Genomic DNA, 21,329 nt, shown 5'->3' with positions numbered 1-21,329 from the left:
TGTAATACGTACCAGCACCGACAATGGATTACTGAGCTGTCTACTGCTGTAATACGCACCAGCACCGACAATGGATTACTGAGCTGTCTACTGCTGTAATACGCACCAGCACCGACAATGGATTACTGAGCTGTCTACTGCTGTAATACGTACCAGCACCGACAATGGATTACTGAGCTGTCTACTGCTGTAATACGTACCACAACCAACAATGGATTACTGAGCTGTCTACTGCTGTAATACGTACCAGCACCGACAATGGATTACTGAGCTGTCTACTGCTGTAATACGTACCAGCACCGACAATGGATTACTGAGCTGTCTACTGCTGTAATACGTACCAGCACCGACAATGGATTACTGAGCTGTCTACTGCTGTAATACGTACCAGCACCGACAATGGATTACTGAGCTGTCTACTGCTGTAATACGTACCAGCACCGACAATGGATTACTGAGCTGTCTACTGCTGTAATACGTACCAGTCGGTCTGTCTACTGCTGTAATACATACCATTACCGATAATGGATTACTGAGCTGTCTACTGCTGTAATACGTACCAGCACCGACAATGGATTACTGAGCTGTCTACTGCTGTAATACGTACCAGCACCGACAATGGATTACAGAGCTGTCTACTGCTGTAATACGTACCAGCACCGACAATGGATTACTGAGCTGTCTACTGCTGTAATACGTACCAGCACCAACAATGCCCATGGAAAGGATTGCATTGTGTGCCACCTCTGGATCACTGTCGTGAGAGAACTTGCTAAGTGTGTCGAGAATCTGCAGTTTGGGGTTGGAAACCGATATCAGGCCTAAAGCCAGTGGTACGGCTCTCTTGATACCAGGCTCTCCGTATCGCAACTGGAAAAAACAAAACAACTATTTGTAAATTTCAAAACAATTTAAATTTAAAATCAACAGTTTCTACATCTATACTGTTGCAGTCGAACTTGAACAATTCGCAATTATATTTCTCAAAAGCTTAAATCTCATGACCGTGTTCCAAATCTTCCAACTTCATGCTGAATTACTGTTAAGTGACTATGCTTCGGTTGCCAATGGTAGTTACAGCAGTTTGTTTTGTTTAATGACACCACTAGAGCACATTGATTTATTAATCATTGGCTATTGGATGTCACACATTTGGTAATTTTTACATTTAGTCTTAGCACATACCACTGTCTTTGATATACCAGTCGTGGTGCAGTGGCTGGAATGGAAAATAGCCCAATGGGTCCACTGATGGGGATTGATCCGAAACTGACTGTGCATCAAGCAAGCGCTTTATCACTGGGCTACGTCCCACCCAGGTAGTTACAGCATAATGAACTGGCATGTAAGAGAAGAATGAAATATGCCTGTGTTGGCCGTCTGTGAATGCCATTATATACTGAACGGCATAATGAACTGGCAGGTAAGAGAAGAATGAAATATGCGTGTGTTGGCCGTCTGTGAATGCCATTATATACTGAACGGCATAATGAACTGGCAGGTAAGAGAAGAATGAAATATGCCCGTGTTGGCCGTCTGTGAATGCCATTATATACTGAACGGCATAATGAACTGGCAGGTAAGAGAAGAATGAAATATGCCCGTGTTGGCCGTCTGTGAATGCCATTATATACTGAACGGCATAATGAACTGGCAGGTAAGAGAAGAATGAAATATGCCCGTGTTGGCCGTCTGTGAATGCCATTATATACTGAACGGCATAATGAACTGGCAGGTAAGAGAAGAATGAAATATGCCTGTGTTGGCCGTCTGTGAATGCCATTATATACTGAACGGCATAATGAACTGGCAGGTAAGAGAAGAATGAAATATGCCTGTGTTGGCCGTCTGTGAATGCCATTATATACTGAACGGCATAATGAACTGGCAGGTAAGAGAAGAATGAAATATGCCTGTGTTGGCCGTCTGTGAATGCCATTATATACTGAACAGCATAATGAACTGGCAGGTAAGAGAAGAATGAAATATGCCCGTGTTGGCCGTCTGTGAATGCCATTATATACTGAACAGCATAATGAACTGGCAGGTAAGAGAAGAATGAAATATGCCCGTGTTGGCCGTCTGTGAATGCCATTATATACTGAACAGCATAATGAACTGGCAGGTAAGAGAAGAATGAAATATGCCTGTGTTGGCCGTCTGTGAATGCCATTATATACTGAACAGCATAATGAACTGGCAGGAAAGAGAAGAATGAAATATGCCTGTGTTGGCCGTCTGTGAATACCATTATGCTATTATATACTGAACAGCACTGAAAACACACCACTAGTTGATGATAACAAATGTGAATGGGGCATATATCAGCATTACAAATATCAATGAATAAGTACCATACTACCTTACAGACCATGCATGACGACAAATAACTTACAAAAACAATTGCCTGAACACTCCATGTAGCACAACACCAAAACACAACATACTGCATGCATAGCATGAAAAACGTAAATTGAATGTGCAAATCATGCTGATTGGGGCTATATAAGATGGTCTCTGAATACCCACTTTCATTTATGAAGTAGTTTTTGTTCGCCTCCATATTCATGATCGAACGCTGCCAGCTGCCAGAACTGCACCAACAGTTCAAGGTCAACGAGGGGTTATTAGCGCAAACACTGTGCGTCGCCATCTTCGCTCTGCTGGGCTGGGTGCTCAACGACCATATTTTGGACTTATCCTGGCTGATCGACATCGAAATGAGCCCCGATGTTTGGCAGGAAGGTATCGTTATTGAAGATTACAATGTTGTCATGGTGTGCTATTCTCTGATGAATCCCGTTTCCATTTAAGGAATGCTGATGGTCGGTTGCGGGTGTGACGTAGGCGTGGAGAATGTTACCACAATGACTGCCTTATCCAGACGGATTGATGGGGTGAAGGGAGTGTCTTGGTGTGAGGCGGGATCAGTTATCACAACTGAACAGCACTCTATGTTTGCCGTGGCAGAATGAATGCCATTTACTTCCGGGATAACATCTTGCAAAATCACGTCATTCCCTTCTTTCATCAGCATCGGGATATGCACACATTTCAGCAAGACAATGCCCGAGCACACACAGCACGTGTTACAACACAGTATTTAGCCAACAATAATGTCCCTTTGCTTGAATGGCCAGCACTGTCCCCCGATTTATCGCCAATAAAGCATCTTTGGGATTACCTTGGTCAACGCATCTCACGTGGTTCACAAATGAATAACCTTAGAGACTTATCGGGTCGATGAGAACACGTTGCATGACTTGTGGTGCTGCACATGGTGGTCATATGCACTATTGACTTTTTATTGTGACCCCACGTGTCTTTCATACGTAGATGAATTAAATCTAATCAATGATTGGGCATCCTTTTTTGTTTGTTGTCATTATCAATCATCTAATGCTGTTCACAACAAAAAGATTTATTGCTCAGGTATTCTTTTCGAAATCCAAACATCTTGGTGGTGCATTTTCAATGCTGTTCAGTATATTATATTAGTAACAGCTACTTAATAGTAGTAATGACAGCTACTTAAAACAACTGCTTTAATTACAATTCTCTAACTTGTGGGTTTACAAATGGGTAAAAAATAACATCTATGGTCCTTTGTAAATAATTTCAGGATGATTTCACGTAAGAAGAGTAAAAGTGTTTTGGAAATAACAAAAAAACCCACTATTTTTGTGTGTGCAATTTAGAAAACAATTGGCTCAAAAATAAATAACTTGTAGTAAATACCATAGTAAGAAAAATTTCTGTCTTGTCGAAGTGAGACAGAAAAGGTGAAGTTAATCTAACCAATAAAGACACAAATTTGTTAAAACACTAATTAAATTAAAGTACAGCCATAACACGTAGCTAAGTTTCTATTAATTATTCATAAGCCTACGAGATGGGGGTGGAGGGTGGGTGATGCCCTGCCCCCCCCCCCTCCCCGTGCTGGAGCAAATCCTCAACTTCAGGTAAAAATGATAAAGATATTCGATCAAAATGTGCTAACCTGAGGCTTTTTTACCATGTATTTCCATCATTCTACCCGCAAAATTAGTTGTAATCCATGTAAAAATGTGTAGGAATTCGTTTGCAACCAGACATAGCTTTTTGGTAGTAATGCTAATATGAAAAATGTTGCTATCCAGATTCAACCATTTTAGTTTAATTCAGGCAAAAACCAGCCTACCATCCTACAAAATGGGAGCTTGTAACCTATGAAGCATAGCCAAAGCAGACAGCTAATAAAGTCTCTATCAATTATTAAAGAGAAAACCAAGTGTTAGTTACCAAATGTCCCATTGTACGGTACGTCATCTCGCCACCAATTTCCTCTCCCATTGCGATCAGTGCTATTCCCAAAACAGCAATTCCTAAAAACATTTTAAAAATCAAATAAATACCACAAAATGGTGAGAAGACAGATGGAGAAGTCATAATCAGGGGAGATAACCATCATATATTTTTAATCATCAGTAGCATTGAACACCATCAGTTCCAGCTAAAGGGGCGTTCTCATTATGCGATTAGTCGCACAGTCACATGCGATCGAATCATACTGTCAGAACACCTAAATTGGAATGACTTTAGTCGTATACACACAAGATTAGAGTCGCTACATCAAAATTGTTTGCGACAAATCAGTATAACTAATCGCAAAATGAAAACGCCCATTTGGAATTTTGTGTAACAATGCCTGCTTAATATTAGTGAAAATTAAACACAGCATCACCATGTAAACACACAGGACTGTGTGTACCTTGCTGTATTGACAAATCTTAATATGACAGTGAGAATTAAACACACAAGACTTGTCTAGCTTGCTGTATTGACAAATCTTAATATGACAGTGAGCATTAAACACACAGGACTCAGTCTACCTTGTGGAATTGACAAATCTTAATATGACAGTGAGCATTAAACACACAGGACTCAGTCTACCTTGCTGTATTGACAAATCTTAATATGACAGTGAGAATTAAACACACAGGACTCAGTCTGCCTTGCAGTATTGACAAATCTTAATATGACAGTGAGAATTAAACACACAAGACCTTGCTGTATTGACAAATCGGGTCCTGCAGGTTCCTTTTCCTTGTCATCCTTCTTTTCATCCTTCTTTTTGTTCTTGTCTTCCTTCTTTTCATTATTGTCCTGTGAAATAATTAACATATAAGGTCCATAAAACAAACACTGCTAAAGCAATACATGCTGAACACATTTTTATATTTCCTATGTTCAATGGCCATAACTGTGAAAAACTGGTAAATCGCCATGAAAGTCAAACTTGATCTGTCACAGTACATGATAAAGCTATACACAAAATTTCATCTGAATATCTTCAGGCACTGCTAAAACAACCAGGTGCGGGACGTAGCCCAGTGGTAAAGCATTCGCTTGATGCGTGGTCGGTCTTGGATCGATCTCCGTCGGTGGGCCTATTGGGCTATTTCTCGCTCCAGCCAGTGCACCACGACTGGTATATCAATGGCTGTGGTATGTGTTATCCTGTATGTGGGATGGTGCATATAAAAGATACCTTGCTGCTAACTGAAAAGAGTAGCCCATGAAGTGGCGACAGCGTGTTTCCTCTCTCAATATCTGTGTGGTCCTTAACCATATGTCAAAGTTAAACTTGATTTATAACAGTACATGATAAAGCTATACACAAATTTTGAACTCAATATCTCGAGGCATCATGAAATAAACATTCGAAAAACTATATGCGTGCCAGACAGACGGACAGAAGGACCGAGATGAAACCTACAGTCCCCTTCGGTTGGACAGGTAGGGAAATAATAACATTAAATATCTGGGCGACTACAAACATAAGGACACGAAAAACATTGGATATATGGATGCTGATAGTCTGAACAAGAATATAACTTTAGTTTGCAATTTTAGTGATTAAAAAAGCTCCATTAGTGAGAAAACATCCTACAATGCAGTAAGTTTGGAGTAGTGTTTTTAACGTATGAAGTAAGTCCGCTCCTACGAACTCTACCAACTCAGTGTTCAAACACCTCACCTGGTCTTTGGAGTCATCGTGTTCAGAACAGACATGGAGGAGATGCTGAATCTTTAAAACATTCCCTGTCCCTGGAACAACAAAATATCTATATTAAAAAAAAACCAACTTGTCAGGATTGAACCCCCCCCCCCCCCCCCCCCCCAATTTTATGAACCATATATTAAAAAAAAAAAAAATAATAATAATAATAATAATTTTAGGCAATTACAAAACATATATACATATAGCGGCTAATATTACTTATATATTGGACACACAAACTGTTGTCAGGATTGAAACAAAAACACAATTTCATCAACCATATATTAAAAAATATAACAAAAATAATACTTTTAGGCAATTACAAAACATATATACATATAGAGGCTGATATTAATTATATATTGGACACACAAACAAACAAAACAAAGGACAATTTTTATTTTTAAACATAACCACAATCTTCTTCTTAACCATAACATGAAGTATTCAAATACGGACATAATATGCAGGTACTAATTTGTTTCTGAAATTTGGATTGATGACATCCATTATCTAGACCTAAAGTATTAGATTGTGAAGTGACACTATTAATTTTAGAGCTGTGTAATTTATTTGATTTAAGGTAAGAAACTAAACAAGTTGTGTTAAGATTTGCCTCCACACTGTCAGATTCTCACACAGACACGCTGACAGATTCTCACACAGACACACTGTCAAATTCTCACACAGACACACTGACAGATTCTCACACAGACACACTGACAACATGGACAGATTCTCACACAGACACATTGACAGATTCTCACAGACACACCGACAGATTCTCACACAGACACACGAACAGATTCTCACAGACAGATTCTCACACATACACTCTGTCAGATTCTCACACAGACACACTGACAGATTCTCACACAGACACACTGACAGATTCTCACAGACACACCGACAGATTCTCACACAGACACACTGACAGATTCTCACACAGACACACCGACAGATTCTCACACAGACAGATTCTCACAGACACACCGACAGATTCTCACACAGACACAACGACAGATTCTCACAGACACACCAATAGATTCTCACACAGACACACTGACAGATTCTCACACAGACACACCAACAGATTCTCACACAGACACACTGACCTGCATAAGCGCAGACGTCCACCAGCATGGACGCCATCGACTTGAGAGGTTCTCCTATCACCTCCAGCGCCATCAACGTCGCATCAACAGCATCCTGTTTACCTAAACACAATATTTAAAACAAAAACCAGTAACTATTGTGTGCCAACATTTTCTGTGATCGAGAAAACATAAGTCTTAATGCATGTCAGGGCCCCGTTCCACGAAGCTATCTTAGCGCTACGATTACCATATGTGCATACCTACCGTATGTGCTTAAGATGGCATCGTGGAATGGGCCCCAGGACAATAAGTATGTATAATTTTCTTGTTGATCAAGTAACGGTCACAACAGACATGGACTGGAATGTGTATGTGGGAAATAAAAGAAGTTGAAATATCAGAGGGGCTGGCAGATAGAGAAAAAATCTAATGGAATTCACAGGAGAGAAGCCTGAGGCAGTGGGATAAAAATATTAAAAATGATATTGGCAGATGTATTATATAAAAGACTTTGGATTAAAGTTTCTTTTCAAAAATACTGTAATATATTTGAAAGAGTCCATTAGAAATTGGGAAGAGACATGTAGTTAGTTAAGGTTAGGTTAAGTAATCACAAAAAGAGCAAACATCCAAAATCAATCAGTATTCACTGAAAGGAATACCGTTACAAAGAACGACAAGTGTGTTTGTTCATATTTACCGAGAAATGCGAGTGCAAGTCCCAGAGCCAGGTATCTAGCATACGAGTCCTTGAGTTCCGCTTCTGATCTCTCCATCATGGTCTGCAGGATGGTAGACGTCACTTCACCGTTACACGTTCCCACACAAATCATACCACAGGACAAAGCTGCCATCCCAATAACCTGCAACAACATAACTTTATCACAACCAGCTATATGGTTACATAAAAATTACCTTTAACGACTCAACAAAATTTGCCTTCACAAAAAAAAACACTGATTTGTAATTTAAACTCACAGAAAATGTACATTCCAAACTTGTTCAAGTGACCATCTCTATTAAGCAACCACCTGTTTAATGAGGACACCACTTTGTATTCCCAAATAGTTTATTTTTTTATGTACTAACTTTGATCGACAGCCAACAGGGTGTCGATAAGCATTCATTCATACCTCCATAGTTGACTTGGAATCTCCCATCACGGGCAGAATAAGACTGAGAACATCATCACGGTTCGATCCCGCGTACGCCAGTCCCAACCTGCAGGTAACAGAACAGATAGGAATGTGATACTCTTTTTAACAAGAAGAAGCCAAATGATATTTATAAAACTGAAAAACACTATACTATAGTCAAATAAAGGTCATAGTTTTAGCATTTTGTCAGTTCTAGTTTACTTTATTTGTGTCACACAAAAAAAAGAAGAAAAAAAAAAAAAACACCCCAACTTAGAACCTTAGTTGTTTTTTTAAAATTATTATTGACATTCTGCTTTAAGAAAAAAAAATTGTTTTCAGTTTTTTATCTTATTTTAGATATGATCTGAAATTAGATAAAAAGCTGAAAAAGTCACATCCCTGCAGTTATGGATGAAAATCTCAAGTCTTTTAAGCAGAATGCGTAGGTGACACCAACAGTAACGAAAAGCCATTACTCTGCAATATTCTATATGACTAGATGATGAGGAACTTGCAAGGTGTTTCAGATACTGACCCAACGATGGCACCAATCCGCATGATGCTGGTTTGATGCATCACATAGTCCGACAGCAGGGCGAGAGCTGGGTCACACTCGTTCCTCACACCAGAGTTCACAATACCACACGCCAATGTTGTGGTGGTGAAGTATTTAGAGCTGATTTGAAAGGAGGGTAACAAGTGTAAAGCTCCTGCCTGAAAACAACAACTTTTACTTCAAACAGAATGTCAATAAAGTACCTGTTCAACAAGTCCAAACAGAATGTCAATAAAGTACTTGTTTAACAAGTCCAAACAGAATATCAATAAAGTACTTGTTCAACAAGTCCAAACAGAATGTCAATAAAGTACTTGTTCAACAAGTCCAAACAGAATGTCAATAAAGTACTTGTTCAACAAGTCCAAACAGAATGTCAATAAAGTACCTGTTCAACAAGTCCAAACAGAATGTCAATAACAGAATGTCAATAAAGTACTTGTTCAACAAGTCCAAACAGAATGTCAATAAAGTACTTGTTCAACAAGTCCAAACAGAATGTCAATAAAGTACTTGTTCAACAAGTCCAAACAGAATGTCAATAAAGTACTTGTTCAACAAGTCCAAACAGAATGTCAATAAAGTACTTGTTCAACAAGTCCAAACAGAATGTCAATAAAGTACTTGTTCAACAAGTCCAAACAGAATATCAATAAAGTACTTGTTCAAGAAGTCCAAAGCAGATGACAAATGAAGGCAAATTTTAAAATTAAAATAAGGAAATAAGCATTAGTTTAGCAATCAGAAAGATAACATATTACAACAATTTCTGGTATCCAGCTAACAGAACACGAGTCAAACACAAAATATCATAAGTCTTCTGATATGACAAATACACATCCTAATTTTTTTGAGCTTGTATTGAAAAAACCTATAACTTTTGCATCTTGAGATAATCTTTATTTTATTTAAAATAACAGATACTTCAACTTAAGCTGCTTTGTAGAATATTTTGGAACATATAACAGATAGGTGTAGTGGATTATTTTTTTTTTTTACAATTATTATTAATTAAAATGAAATTTTACGAAAAAACGAATCACAGCGCTTGTGTCAAGTACCTTGATGTAATCTTCTGATGAATACAAATACTTGTCAATCTGAGTGAGGCCGCCATCCACGTCCCAGAGAAGAATTAAACCTAGTGAAGCTGTGGCACTCAACATCCCTGAAAACACAATTGATAAAAATGCCAAAATGAAGAATTTTTTTTACCCCTCCCCTTTTCATGAATACTTTACCTGACCTCTCACTTTTGGTTCATCCAATTTTCCTCCTTTCATTTTCTTTCTGCTGATCTATGACTAACAGTTTGTGAGAAATGGAGCTAAACATGAAACTTTAATATTGACATAAATGCAGAAGTTGATGCCATCGTCGTCACCACCACAGGAAATGTAAGATCTATATCTCGCCTTTTGTCCTTCATAAATGTGTCCTTATCGATAAATGAACCAACAAATGTTAATACTCAAGCCAGCTTCTATTGTGAAGAGATTAAATAAATGTTGTAGGCTATTGTTATTGTTTTTTTAAACCACCGAGTGCTGTGACCAGTCAAGCACTGTTAATCCTCGACCACATTCATGTCTGTAATGCCAGAAAATACTAATTAATAATTTAATTTTAACATAACGGCACATTATCAACTATTTAATAATATCACGTTTGTAATGAAACATACAATTGTTTCCATCATGTCCTTATATTGATAATTATTATAAAATATTTAGAAGTTCACATGTATTACCATGTTCTTTGTTTTTGTAAAGCCATTTGTTTCCATCATGTCCTTATATTGATAATTATTATAAAATATTTAGAAGTTCACATGTATTACCATGTTCTTTGTTTTTGTAAAGCCATTTGTTTCCATCGTCCATGAGAAGTTTGTCTTGCCCGAACGCAGCGTTCACAAAACCATTTACAAATGATGCTGCCAGGTTTTGACGGGCTGAATCCACATTAGATGGACCAATTGTTGACCCTGGAAAATGAGAGAAAAAAAAGCTTAATAAAAAACCCACCACCACACACACAAGCCACATATCAATGATATACACCAGATGTGACAGTGAGTGGTTAAGCCATCAGGTTTAAGAATGTAGTGTGCCAATGTTCAAAGAATCAAATCATTTGCCATGAACATATTTAAATTGTTTTGCTACTGGGTATTTAATAGGTTGAAATAACAGATATTGCCATGCACCCAACTCAAACAATAGAGATGAGTTGTGACTGATGCTAAAAACAGTTTACCTTCATTAACAGGTTCAATGTTTTAAACCTTTTATCTTGTACTTCAAATATTTGCTATATTTGGAAATCACATGTGATACCATCCAAGTAGCTGCAGCCAAACATTAACAAAATGTTTTAGGGGCAGACCCTCTAAATGGATTAAACACACACACACCCATTGAATGGCCGTCACTGTAATTTATACATGTGTTATCAATTAATGAAATATTTGTAATATTTTTTGTCCACGGATTTATTAAAGAAAGCACATTGAATTAAATTTTGTTCTATTTTAAATAATTATAGGTCTATATATAAGTTGTTTTTTGTAAGGAAAAAATAAGTGTGCTGATAATGGTGAAAATGCCATAAAATGTTTAGTCTACCATGACTTGCATTATTCCTATGAAAACACTTGACTTACTATTTGGCTCTAGGTGACTTTTGTAGATATCTTCCGGAACCTTTGGTTCCATAATATCAAGCTGAGAAAAAAACAAAAAAAAACATAAATCATTCATCGTGTGTCAGTATACAAATTATATTCAGACTGCAAATTTTGCAAGATTCTGTGCACTTCAGACCATTCTTTTTACAATTCTGTCAGAATCCTAAAAACAAATCTGCAAATTCAGTGTGTGTTATTACAACATGGTAACAGTTTAAAATTTACATTTTATACTACTGTAATGGAATATCGAAAGAAAACAACACACGTTTAGATATTATGTGTCTATCTTTTTACAGCCTTTCGTAAACCCAATCCCAACAACTGATGTACTTGTTCATTAAACATTCAGTTTACAAACTTAGGTAAAAAAGCATTTTGAGAGTACTACTAAAACAATACATATCCCCCACCTGACCCAGCAATTTCTCTATCTCTCAAATTCAAGAGCCAAACCTCTGTGAAAAGTGGGTAAACCACCATGAAAGTTAAACTTGATCAGTAACAGAACATGATAAAGCTATACACAAAATTACAGCTCAATATCTTCAAACATTGCAAAACAAAAGTCAGAGGGCAATAATTCTGTCAAAGATGGATAAATTGCTATCAAAGTTAAACTTGATCTGTAACAGTACATGGTAAAGCTATACACAAAATTTCAGCTCAATATCTCAAGACATTCTAAAAAAAAAACAACCCATCAGGAAAACTGTATGTGGGACAGACAGACGGACGGAGATGAAACCAATAGTCCCTTCCGGTTGGAAAGGTAGGGGACTAGTAATAGAATTTTCAAAGCTGCAAGTGTCATGTGATGTCAATCACTTTTCAGAACAGGTAGATGGTCCGACAGTGAGAAAGACATATCCGGAGCTAAACATTGTAGTTGAACAACTGATTTCAAAGGTTTGATGTACACATGGGCAAGTGAACTATTAAATAATTAATTCTAGATTGAGTAGACAGACAGGCAGACAGATGTCTCAACAGGGACTCACTTCACCAGCCAAAGACAAAAACTTGTTGTTAAGGTGACAGACAGACACAGACGGACAGTTGTCTCGAAATGTACTCACTTCTCTTGCCAAAGCCAGAAAATTGTTGTTAAGGTGTGCATTGGACATTATTTCTGTCAGTTCATCATATTCTTCCATTTCATCGCTGAGATCCATAAATATCTGCTGTCGTCCTAACATGTAGGCCAGCTGTTTCTGAACCACCCTGAAAATAGAGGGCAATACATCTTTTATTTAACGACGCACTCGACACATTTTATTTACGGTTATATGGCGTCAGACATATGGTTAAGGGCCACACAATTTTGAGAGGAAACCCGCTGTCGCCACTATATGGGCTACTCTTCCGATTAGCAGCAAGGGATCTTTTATACTTATATCGAACGAAAACTGTAATACTTGTCCTAGGTATATGGCAGGGAGTTAGGGTGGGTCAACGAAGCAGCCACAACTAGGCAAGAGCAGCTTCTTTTAGTCCACCACATTTTTCTGATACATTATATTCTTTGGGGATTCTCTATGGCTGGAATTAGTATTATACTACACATCAGTGCACCTTAAAAAAATTAGGGCATATTCCTTCCAATGTCTCCCATCCACCGTAAAATGCCATTTCATGTTTATAATACTCACAGATTCCTGCAAGAAAAGATGTCATTGACTATTTTGGAATCGTTCATCTGCATGGCTCCCCCCCCCTCCCCCCAGTAAAAACCCTCTCCAGTTTATAATACTCACAGATCCTTGCAAGAAGAAAAGATGTCATCAACCAGTTTGGAATCATTCAGCTGCATGGCGAAGCGCAGAGCTTGGGGATACTGATCATACTTTCTGTACAAGTCAACAGCCGTTTTCAGAAGTTTTGTGTTTTCTGGGTCTGGCACATACGGAACACAGCTGAAACAAGTAAAAAGGAAATATGTTTATAACACAGCTGAAACAAGTAAAAAGGAAATACGTTTATAACACAGCTGAAACAAGTAAGAAGGAAATATGTTTATAACACAGCTGAAACAAGTAAAAAGGAAATATGTTTATAACACAGCTGAAACAAGTAAAAAGGAAATACGTTTATAACACAGCTGAAACAAGTAAGAAGGAAATATGTTTATAACACAGCTGAAACAAGTGAAAAAGAAATATTTTTATAACACAGCTGAAACAAGTAAAAAGGAAATATGTTTATAACACAGCTGAAACAAGTAAAAAGGAAATATGTTTATAACACAGCTGAAACAAGTGTTTATAAAAGCTGAAACAAGTAAAAAGGAAATATGTTTATAACACAGCTGAAACAAGTAAAAAGGAAATATGTTTATAACACAGCTGAAACAAGTAAAAAGGAAATATGTTTATAACACAGCTGAAACAAGTAAAAAGGAAATATGTTTATAACACAGCTGAAACAAGTGAAAAAGAAATATGTTTATAACACAGCTGAAACAAGTAAAAAGGAAATATGTTTATAACACAGCTGAAACAAGTGAAAAAGAAATATGTTTATAACACAGCTGAAACAAGTGAAAAGGAAATATGTTTATAACACTTTTAAAAGACGAAATGACAGGGCTTCTAGAACTTACTAAATATCCACTAGCCTTTGGATCTCTCAATTGTAAGTTAAAAAAAAAAAAATGACAGGGATTCTAGAATTTTCTAAAATTCCATTGGCCATGGGATCTCTGGTTTTCAAAATTCACTAACCCTATGTTTTTACAAATCCTACTAAAAAGCAAAAACAAAACCCAAATCTGGCAAAATGTCAGCCTGTTTACAGTTATTTTACTATAAATTGTCATATTTAATGTTTTTATTTGAACATGAGCATAAAAAAAAAAAATTGTCCATCATTCTCATTCACAACAATCGTAGATCAAAAGACATTAAAGAGAACAATAGAGAAGCAGTGATATCATTAAGAATAGAACAAAATGTGTCCATCCTTCTCATTCACAACAATCGTAGATTAAAAGACATTAAAGAGAACAATAGAGAAGCAGTGATATCATTAAGAATAGAACAAAATGTGAAAATGATAATTAATGGAGGCTAACAAGTCTATTTTAATTACAGTCTCGTATATAGAGAATAATACATGAGTTTCCGTTAGATACCATTTATCTTACGACCTGTTTAAAAACGTATCCAAAACAACGTATTGTAAGATAAATGGTATCAAACGGACACGGATGTAGTATTCTATTTCTTACATACCTCGAAACAATGAAAATGTAAACAATATAATTAACTAAATTATGTTATAGAACATAGCCTAACTGGGTCATGGTGTATGGATAGGCCCTACTTGGCTTTAAGCATAAATACCACGTCATAACCAAATCACTACTGTACTAACAGATCCGTTTTCCTTTTTAAAAATAGAGCACTCTAAAACATTTGCCAGCCACTTGGAAAATTAAATTAATGAAAAGCATTTTAATGTGGTGAAGCATTGTAATAATACAGCTAATTTTGAATTTGAATGATGTCACTTTACATCTCCTTACAACAACACTAAGCTGGATCATGACCTTTTCAGAAACGATTTCCAACATATGTTGTATATGATTTTAATACACAACGGTGATCTCCTACACGGGTGTAAGAAAAACACCCTACAGAATCAGGCGGGTACTGAAACCTTAGAAAAATGTAATTTCAATGGATAGTTCTCATGCAACCAGCTAATATTATCCAATCGGAAATTTTTTTAAAGTATAAAACTTTTATTAACAAGAATAAAATATTCACTACCAGGTAAACATTTATTACATAGGAAGTAAAGAAAAGTCATCTGCTGTTTTATTAATGAAATCTCTGGTGAAGCCATATTTCAATGCAATAAAATTCAATTAAGTCCATAAAAATGTACATGTAACTGATAAAGTTTGCATAAAGGATTGAATTTTTATTACCTTTCCAAGAAAATAATCCAATTTTTGTAAATTGAATAACGAAAAATCATTACCAATGAAGACCTTGTAATCATTAATTTGTTTAGATAAATACTACAAAGCACTCAAATTTCAACAAACCTTTATCTAGGGGTGGCATGTAGCCCAGTGGTAAAGCACTCACTTGATGTGCAATCAGTCTAGGGTCGATCCCCGTCTGTTGGCTCATTGGGCTATTTCTTATTCCAGTCAGTGCCCCACGATTGGTACATCAAAGGCCCTGGTATGTGCTATCATGTCTGTTTGATGGTACATATAAAAGATCCCTTGATATTAATGGAAAAATGTGGTGGGTTTTCCCTCTAAGACTATATGTCAAAATTACAAAATGTTTGACATCCAATAGCCGATGATTACTAAATGAATGTGCTCTAGTGGTGTTGTTAAACAGCACAGAGTTTCCGGTGTACCTGGTGAGATAGAGGCAGACCCGCTGGTAGACGTTGTTGTCGACATAGTCCTGCAGCAGGTCGAGTCGTTCGAGCTCCATCAACAGATCGCAGGCCTCGGCCTCCGCGTTGTGGGCCATGTGGTACGGTACAATCGCCGTCGCCAGGGTGATCAGCTTCCCACGCATGTCCAGGTCCGTGCTCTCAGTCTCCTGCCATTCTTGGGCCACATGGCCTGCTAGATGTCTGGAAATAATATCATAGACACTATCACACAGGGCTAGCTCTGGGTGCGCCGAACATTCCAGCAAATTATTTATTGAACTTCAAAAATTGCAAAACGCCAATCATTTTCTAACAATATATCAATTATTACATCAAATTATTTTGCCAAATTAAAACAAAATTATCCTAATGTTTTTAAAATTTGCACTGGACGAATTTGGTAATTGCCAGAGCTTGCTATGTTATATTCAATTTTGATTAATCCACATTTATAACTACCCGGTGTTATATCAATATAAAATAATATCAAGTAACAATCAAACTCTTTCTTCAGGAAATTAATATATGGCACATGAGGAAACCCATTTTCTTTAAATTGTCCACTTTTGAATAATTTTCAAGGAAATATTATACATATCTGGAAATTGGCTAAAACAAAATTTGTATCAGTGGGAGCCCTGGAAATTACTTTTCCTTATTAAGACTAATAGAGAAACCCACAAGTAAGTGAAGAAAATCCTACCTCACGTATTCATGACCCCATGAACCAATTTCTTCTTTCGAACCAAGTAGCTGGTACCTCAGACTGTCCCTGCTTTCAGTCGCTGTCATAGCCAACACAGATAAAATATCGGCACAAAATTTCTGTCCAAAGAAACATCATACTAAGAAGTCTATTATTGTCTGGTGTACTTGGCACATCCAAAAAGCCTTCTTAAACGCAAGCATTGTACATTTATGTAGTTAGGTGCATGTTACAAAGACTTTGTAAATTCAGCCTTAACATTTTACAAAGTATATTAAGCAGAACTTTATAATGTTGATAAAAACTATAATTAAAATGTCCACGAGGCAGAGAGAATGCTACAAGAGTGATCATCAGATACAATTTATTTTTAGTTATATCAAAACATATCTTACATTCGACAGCAAACAGAACAATCCCTAGAAACTTGGTCATACTATTTTGAAAGCAGCAAATCTTAAAATATATAACATATATCCTTGTTTACTCGAAAACTGTCCTTCTAACAGGAATTGTTTGATGCGCAAGCTCAGTATTGTCAAAACTAATTACTTACCAACAGTAATGCTTACCTTTTCACTTTAGTAATGGAATGTATAAAACATATTTTATATAATCACTTGTTTTTGTTTACATAAACATTCCATGTCATTTTACTACCTTTCTCAAAAACCCTACTATGCAGTTATCAAAGCAAATCCCATGATTTTTATCAAAATTAATCAGACCAGTCTACTAGCAGACATGACTGGGGTACATTATTTGTGTAGAAGTCGTGTTTATCAATTACAAGTCTTATTATACACGTTAGGTATGCAATGAAGTGGTATTCAGAAAGATGGTAGAATAACAGTAATGATTCATTGTACTGTGCACAAAATAATTGTTATCTTTTTTTCCACAAATATAAACGGAAAAAAGTTCCTGTAAATCATTAAAATCTCAGTAATACATATATTTTTTTTAATAAATCAAAACCTTTTATTTGTCATACATGCATTATTTGTCTGTTAAAAGTATGGTACACCAGTCGTAACTTCTAAACCGAAAGTGCAGTCTACACCATGTTTGGTGCGTCGTTGATGACGTAACAGGACAACCAGTGGTGTATCTATGGAAAATAGCACATATGGCAAGCACTGAATTTGCAGCCCTGTCCAAACATCTGACACCTATCTTTTAGATAAGTCTGGTATATGCATTTTGCAAATTTTACGTCACATATAGGCTCCCTAAATACAGAAGATCTGTTGTACATTGATAACATTTCCAGACACTGTATGATGTTTTCTGATAAACACCAACTAACATCATAACATTTAACAACAATGTTTTGTGCTATTCCAACTTTAAGCATACCAATCGCTGGAAGATGTCCATTTTCTGGGAGGCGTGACATCACGTCGATGACAATCAGATACTAACAAGTGTTTTTCTGAGTGATAAGAAGCCATACAATTTTTTGGCAGTTCAATGATAAGGAACATGATGTCAACCAGGAGCATGTTGCCCAATATGTTCATAAGCAAGCTGTGTGCATAAAGTGTGAATAGGACATGGAATTGACAGAACACCTTTGGAATATTGACGGGAATGGTTACACAATCATTTTCTAAATTTTCACGGCCAAACTTCAAGTAAATAAAATTTTGCATACATTCATTTGGGTCACAGGAACCTTTTGCCAATAGTATATATATTTTAGTATTTGTGCAAAAAGTGCTCCCCAAACAAATGCGTTGCTATGTAAACTGTCTATAATATGCAGATTTGTTTTTAAATTCCCCCATTTTAACATAGGATGGTTTTCGAGAACTAGCGATGTTATAATACATATTTAAATCGACAAGCTCAATGTTTTTTGTTTTGTTTAACCTTCGTTTCAGTCTCTTTGATCTTCTCGTAAATCTCTTTAAGAGTGTCATAGTGCATTCGCAGAAACTTGAGTGGTTTAGGCACAGATGTCATAGACGTGGTCGAGGCTCGAATCTGAGTTCTAATGCTCTCTAATGCTGCTCGGTATAGCTTTTCATCAGGCTCCTGTAATAAGCAAAGGAAAAATGAACAATGTTTCAACATGCAACAAGCTAAATGATCTAAGTTTTAAATTAGAGGAAAGAAAGAAATGTTTTATTTAACGACGCACTCAACACATTTTATTTACGGTTATATGGCGTCAGACATATGGTTATGGACCACACAGATTTTGAGAGGAAACCTGCTGTCGCCATTATATGGGCTACTCTTCCGATTAGCAGCAAGGGATCTTTTATTTGCACTTCCCACAGGCAGGATAGCACAAACCATGGCCTTTGTTGAACCAGTTATGGATCACTGGTCGGTGCAAGTGGTTTACACCTACCCATTGAGCCTTGCGGAGCACTCACTCAGGGTTTGGAGTCGGTATCTGGATTAAAAATCCCATGCCTCGACTGGGATCCGAACCCAGTACCTACCAGCCTGTAGACCGATGGCCTACCATGATGCCACCGAGGCTGGTTAAATTAGAGGAATAAGGGTACACACTTCAAAATAAACTGTACCAAACGATAATCATAATCATTGTTTTTTTAAATGATTAATATATTATTGGTAATTAAATCTGATATTAGGACCATCTCATTATTAAGACCAACAAGCAGGGGTAAAAATATACATTATTCTGCTATTTCAAAAATACTCAATTTTAAAATGGAATAGAAAATGAAACCTTCCAGTATCCCGTCATGAAAGTTTCAATAAAACATGGAATATAGTGAAATTCACGTGGTTATTCCATCTTCACTTGATGGGCTCTCGAAACATTTGGGTTTTTTTAATGAATGAAACAACTTTATTGAACTAATGTGTGGGGTTCTTTCGATTCTAGCCCTCACTTGCTTGATCGTTGCGCAACTCTGCGTACTACTACTAGTGTGATATAACAAGGTAACTAGTTAGGCAGGAAGCGATGTACATGCCTAGTTATTTTGCTGTGCAAATTTTATGGAATAGTACATTCTATGATGGAATAGTGTTTCTTAAAATTCACTATACAATGGTAAAAAATCTAAATTTTTACCCCTGACAAATGGTAATTGCGAATTTCACTGTAATATTAATAAATAAAATGACACACCAAATTTAGTAGCAGATGTCCATTTTTAAAGCTAGCTATCATCACAATTATGGAAAGTAAAGTGACATTGGGGCGTGTTGACCAAACACTTTGAGGTGAGTTGACCTACATTCTAATTATCAACCAATCTTAATTTTTCATGACTAAACTCAAAGTTCCACAATTTTGCTGGCCAGAAAAGCCATTGAGCATAAAATATAAATATTAAATAGACAAATAATATTTAAAATAAATATAAACTTGTATAAATATAGCTCTACAAAGACAGAAGTATTTGGTCTTGTGTGAGGTCACCATTGTCAACATTAGCATACTTTGGGTCTCAGACTCTTACAAACGAACCTGTAGTCTGGCAACCAGCATATCAAGTTCATCTTTAAGATGTTGATCTTCTTCTGACTGTTAAAAAAAATGTATACAAATTTCAGCAAATGAAAAAAAAGAAGAAATAATAATATATATATATATATATATATATATATAGTCCTCCACAAAATAGCAAATTTAAACTCATTACTGAATAAAGAGTTTGTTCCCCTAGATACGTTTTGACATCATAAACAGTGCTTCACTATAAGCGGTTAATTGTGTAGTGCCAGTCATGTCAACAACCAACTTACGTCATCAGCGATACATACATCTCAACTATGACGCAATGCTGTCTCTTGTTATCAACTTGCAAACTTGTTTTCAACAACAATATTGTTTGAAAATCATTCATAAAATGATAAATATTTATAATATGTAATAAATAGAGATTATTATACGAGCTTGTGTGTCATACTGATTTTACGAAACAAGTGTCAGGGTGTTTGTATTGCCGGAGCAAGAGCGAGGGTCATATATGAATCCTGACACTTGTTTCGTAAAATCAGTATGACTCTATTGCGAGTGTAATATTTTTTTTATTATCCATATTATTATTGTTGTTTTCTTTATGAACAACAAGACCCAACTGAAAATGTTTCAGGCACAACTAGAAGGAGACGACGAAATGATGTCATATTTCAAATACACAGTCTGAGCTAGGACTGGAAAAGCAACGTCATGTTTTGACGTCGCTTCCCACAATTACGTCATTACACTTGTGCTTGATATGATTATTATTAACTAGGTTACGTTGAACCATATGGATAATAAATAGAATACCCACCTCGATACTCAGCAATACTGTTTATCTTACAGTCATGAATTGAAGTTGCCCTTCCCTCACCAATGACTCGAGAAGGACAACATCAATTCATGAAGGAAGGAAATGTTCTATTTAACGACGCACTCAACACATTTTATTTAAGGTTATATGGCATTGGACATATGGTTAAGGACCACACAGATATTGAGAGAGGAAACTCGCTGTCGCCACTTCATGAGCTACTCTTTTTGATTAGCAGCAAGGGATCTTTTATATGCACCATCCCACAGACAGGATAACACATACCACGGCCTTTGATATTTTTTTTTTATTTTTTTTTTTTAAACAATATTTATTCATTTAAAATAAATGAAATGGATCGGCAAACAGGCTGTAGGCCTATGTAAATGCCTCTTATGCAATGAATCTGCGAAGCACACAA

The 21,329-nt window shown here is 36.5% G+C and overlaps 1 protein-coding gene across 1 annotated transcript in view; it reads right to left on the bottom strand.

The window, feature by feature from the left end:
• Nucleotides 1–21,329, bottom strand: part of LOC121380532 (26S proteasome non-ATPase regulatory subunit 2-like) — a 30,312-nt gene that overhangs the window by 7,491 nt on the left and 1,492 nt on the right. Inside the window, exons 2-19 of the mRNA XM_041509377.1 lie at nucleotides 20,098–20,154; nucleotides 18,513–18,677; nucleotides 16,635–16,756; nucleotides 15,908–16,132; nucleotides 13,282–13,440; nucleotides 12,604–12,748; nucleotides 11,501–11,561; nucleotides 10,676–10,822; nucleotides 9,897–10,003; nucleotides 8,983–8,993; nucleotides 8,815–8,931; nucleotides 8,274–8,361; nucleotides 7,841–8,003; nucleotides 7,159–7,260; nucleotides 6,020–6,090; nucleotides 5,046–5,145; nucleotides 4,282–4,364; nucleotides 702–870 (exon numbers count right to left, since the gene is read on the bottom strand). Of these exons, the coding sequence (XP_041365311.1) occupies nucleotides 702–870; nucleotides 4,282–4,364; nucleotides 5,046–5,145; nucleotides 6,020–6,090; nucleotides 7,159–7,260; nucleotides 7,841–8,003; nucleotides 8,274–8,361; nucleotides 8,815–8,931; nucleotides 8,983–8,993; nucleotides 9,897–10,003; nucleotides 10,676–10,822; nucleotides 11,501–11,561; nucleotides 12,604–12,748; nucleotides 13,282–13,440; nucleotides 15,908–16,132; nucleotides 16,635–16,756; nucleotides 18,513–18,677; nucleotides 20,098–20,154 (2,092 nt within the window). The remainder of the gene's footprint in view (nucleotides 1–701; nucleotides 871–4,281; nucleotides 4,365–5,045; nucleotides 5,146–6,019; nucleotides 6,091–7,158; nucleotides 7,261–7,840; nucleotides 8,004–8,273; nucleotides 8,362–8,814; nucleotides 8,932–8,982; nucleotides 8,994–9,896; nucleotides 10,004–10,675; nucleotides 10,823–11,500; nucleotides 11,562–12,603; nucleotides 12,749–13,281; nucleotides 13,441–15,907; nucleotides 16,133–16,634; nucleotides 16,757–18,512; nucleotides 18,678–20,097; nucleotides 20,155–21,329) is intronic.

Source organism: Gigantopelta aegis, chromosome 9 (genome assembly GCF_016097555.1).
Source record: "Gigantopelta aegis isolate Gae_Host chromosome 9, Gae_host_genome, whole genome shotgun sequence".
Lineage (NCBI taxonomy): Eukaryota > Metazoa > Mollusca > Gastropoda > Neomphalida > Peltospiridae > Gigantopelta > Gigantopelta aegis.
This window is presented reverse-complemented; position numbering and strand designations above follow the sequence as displayed.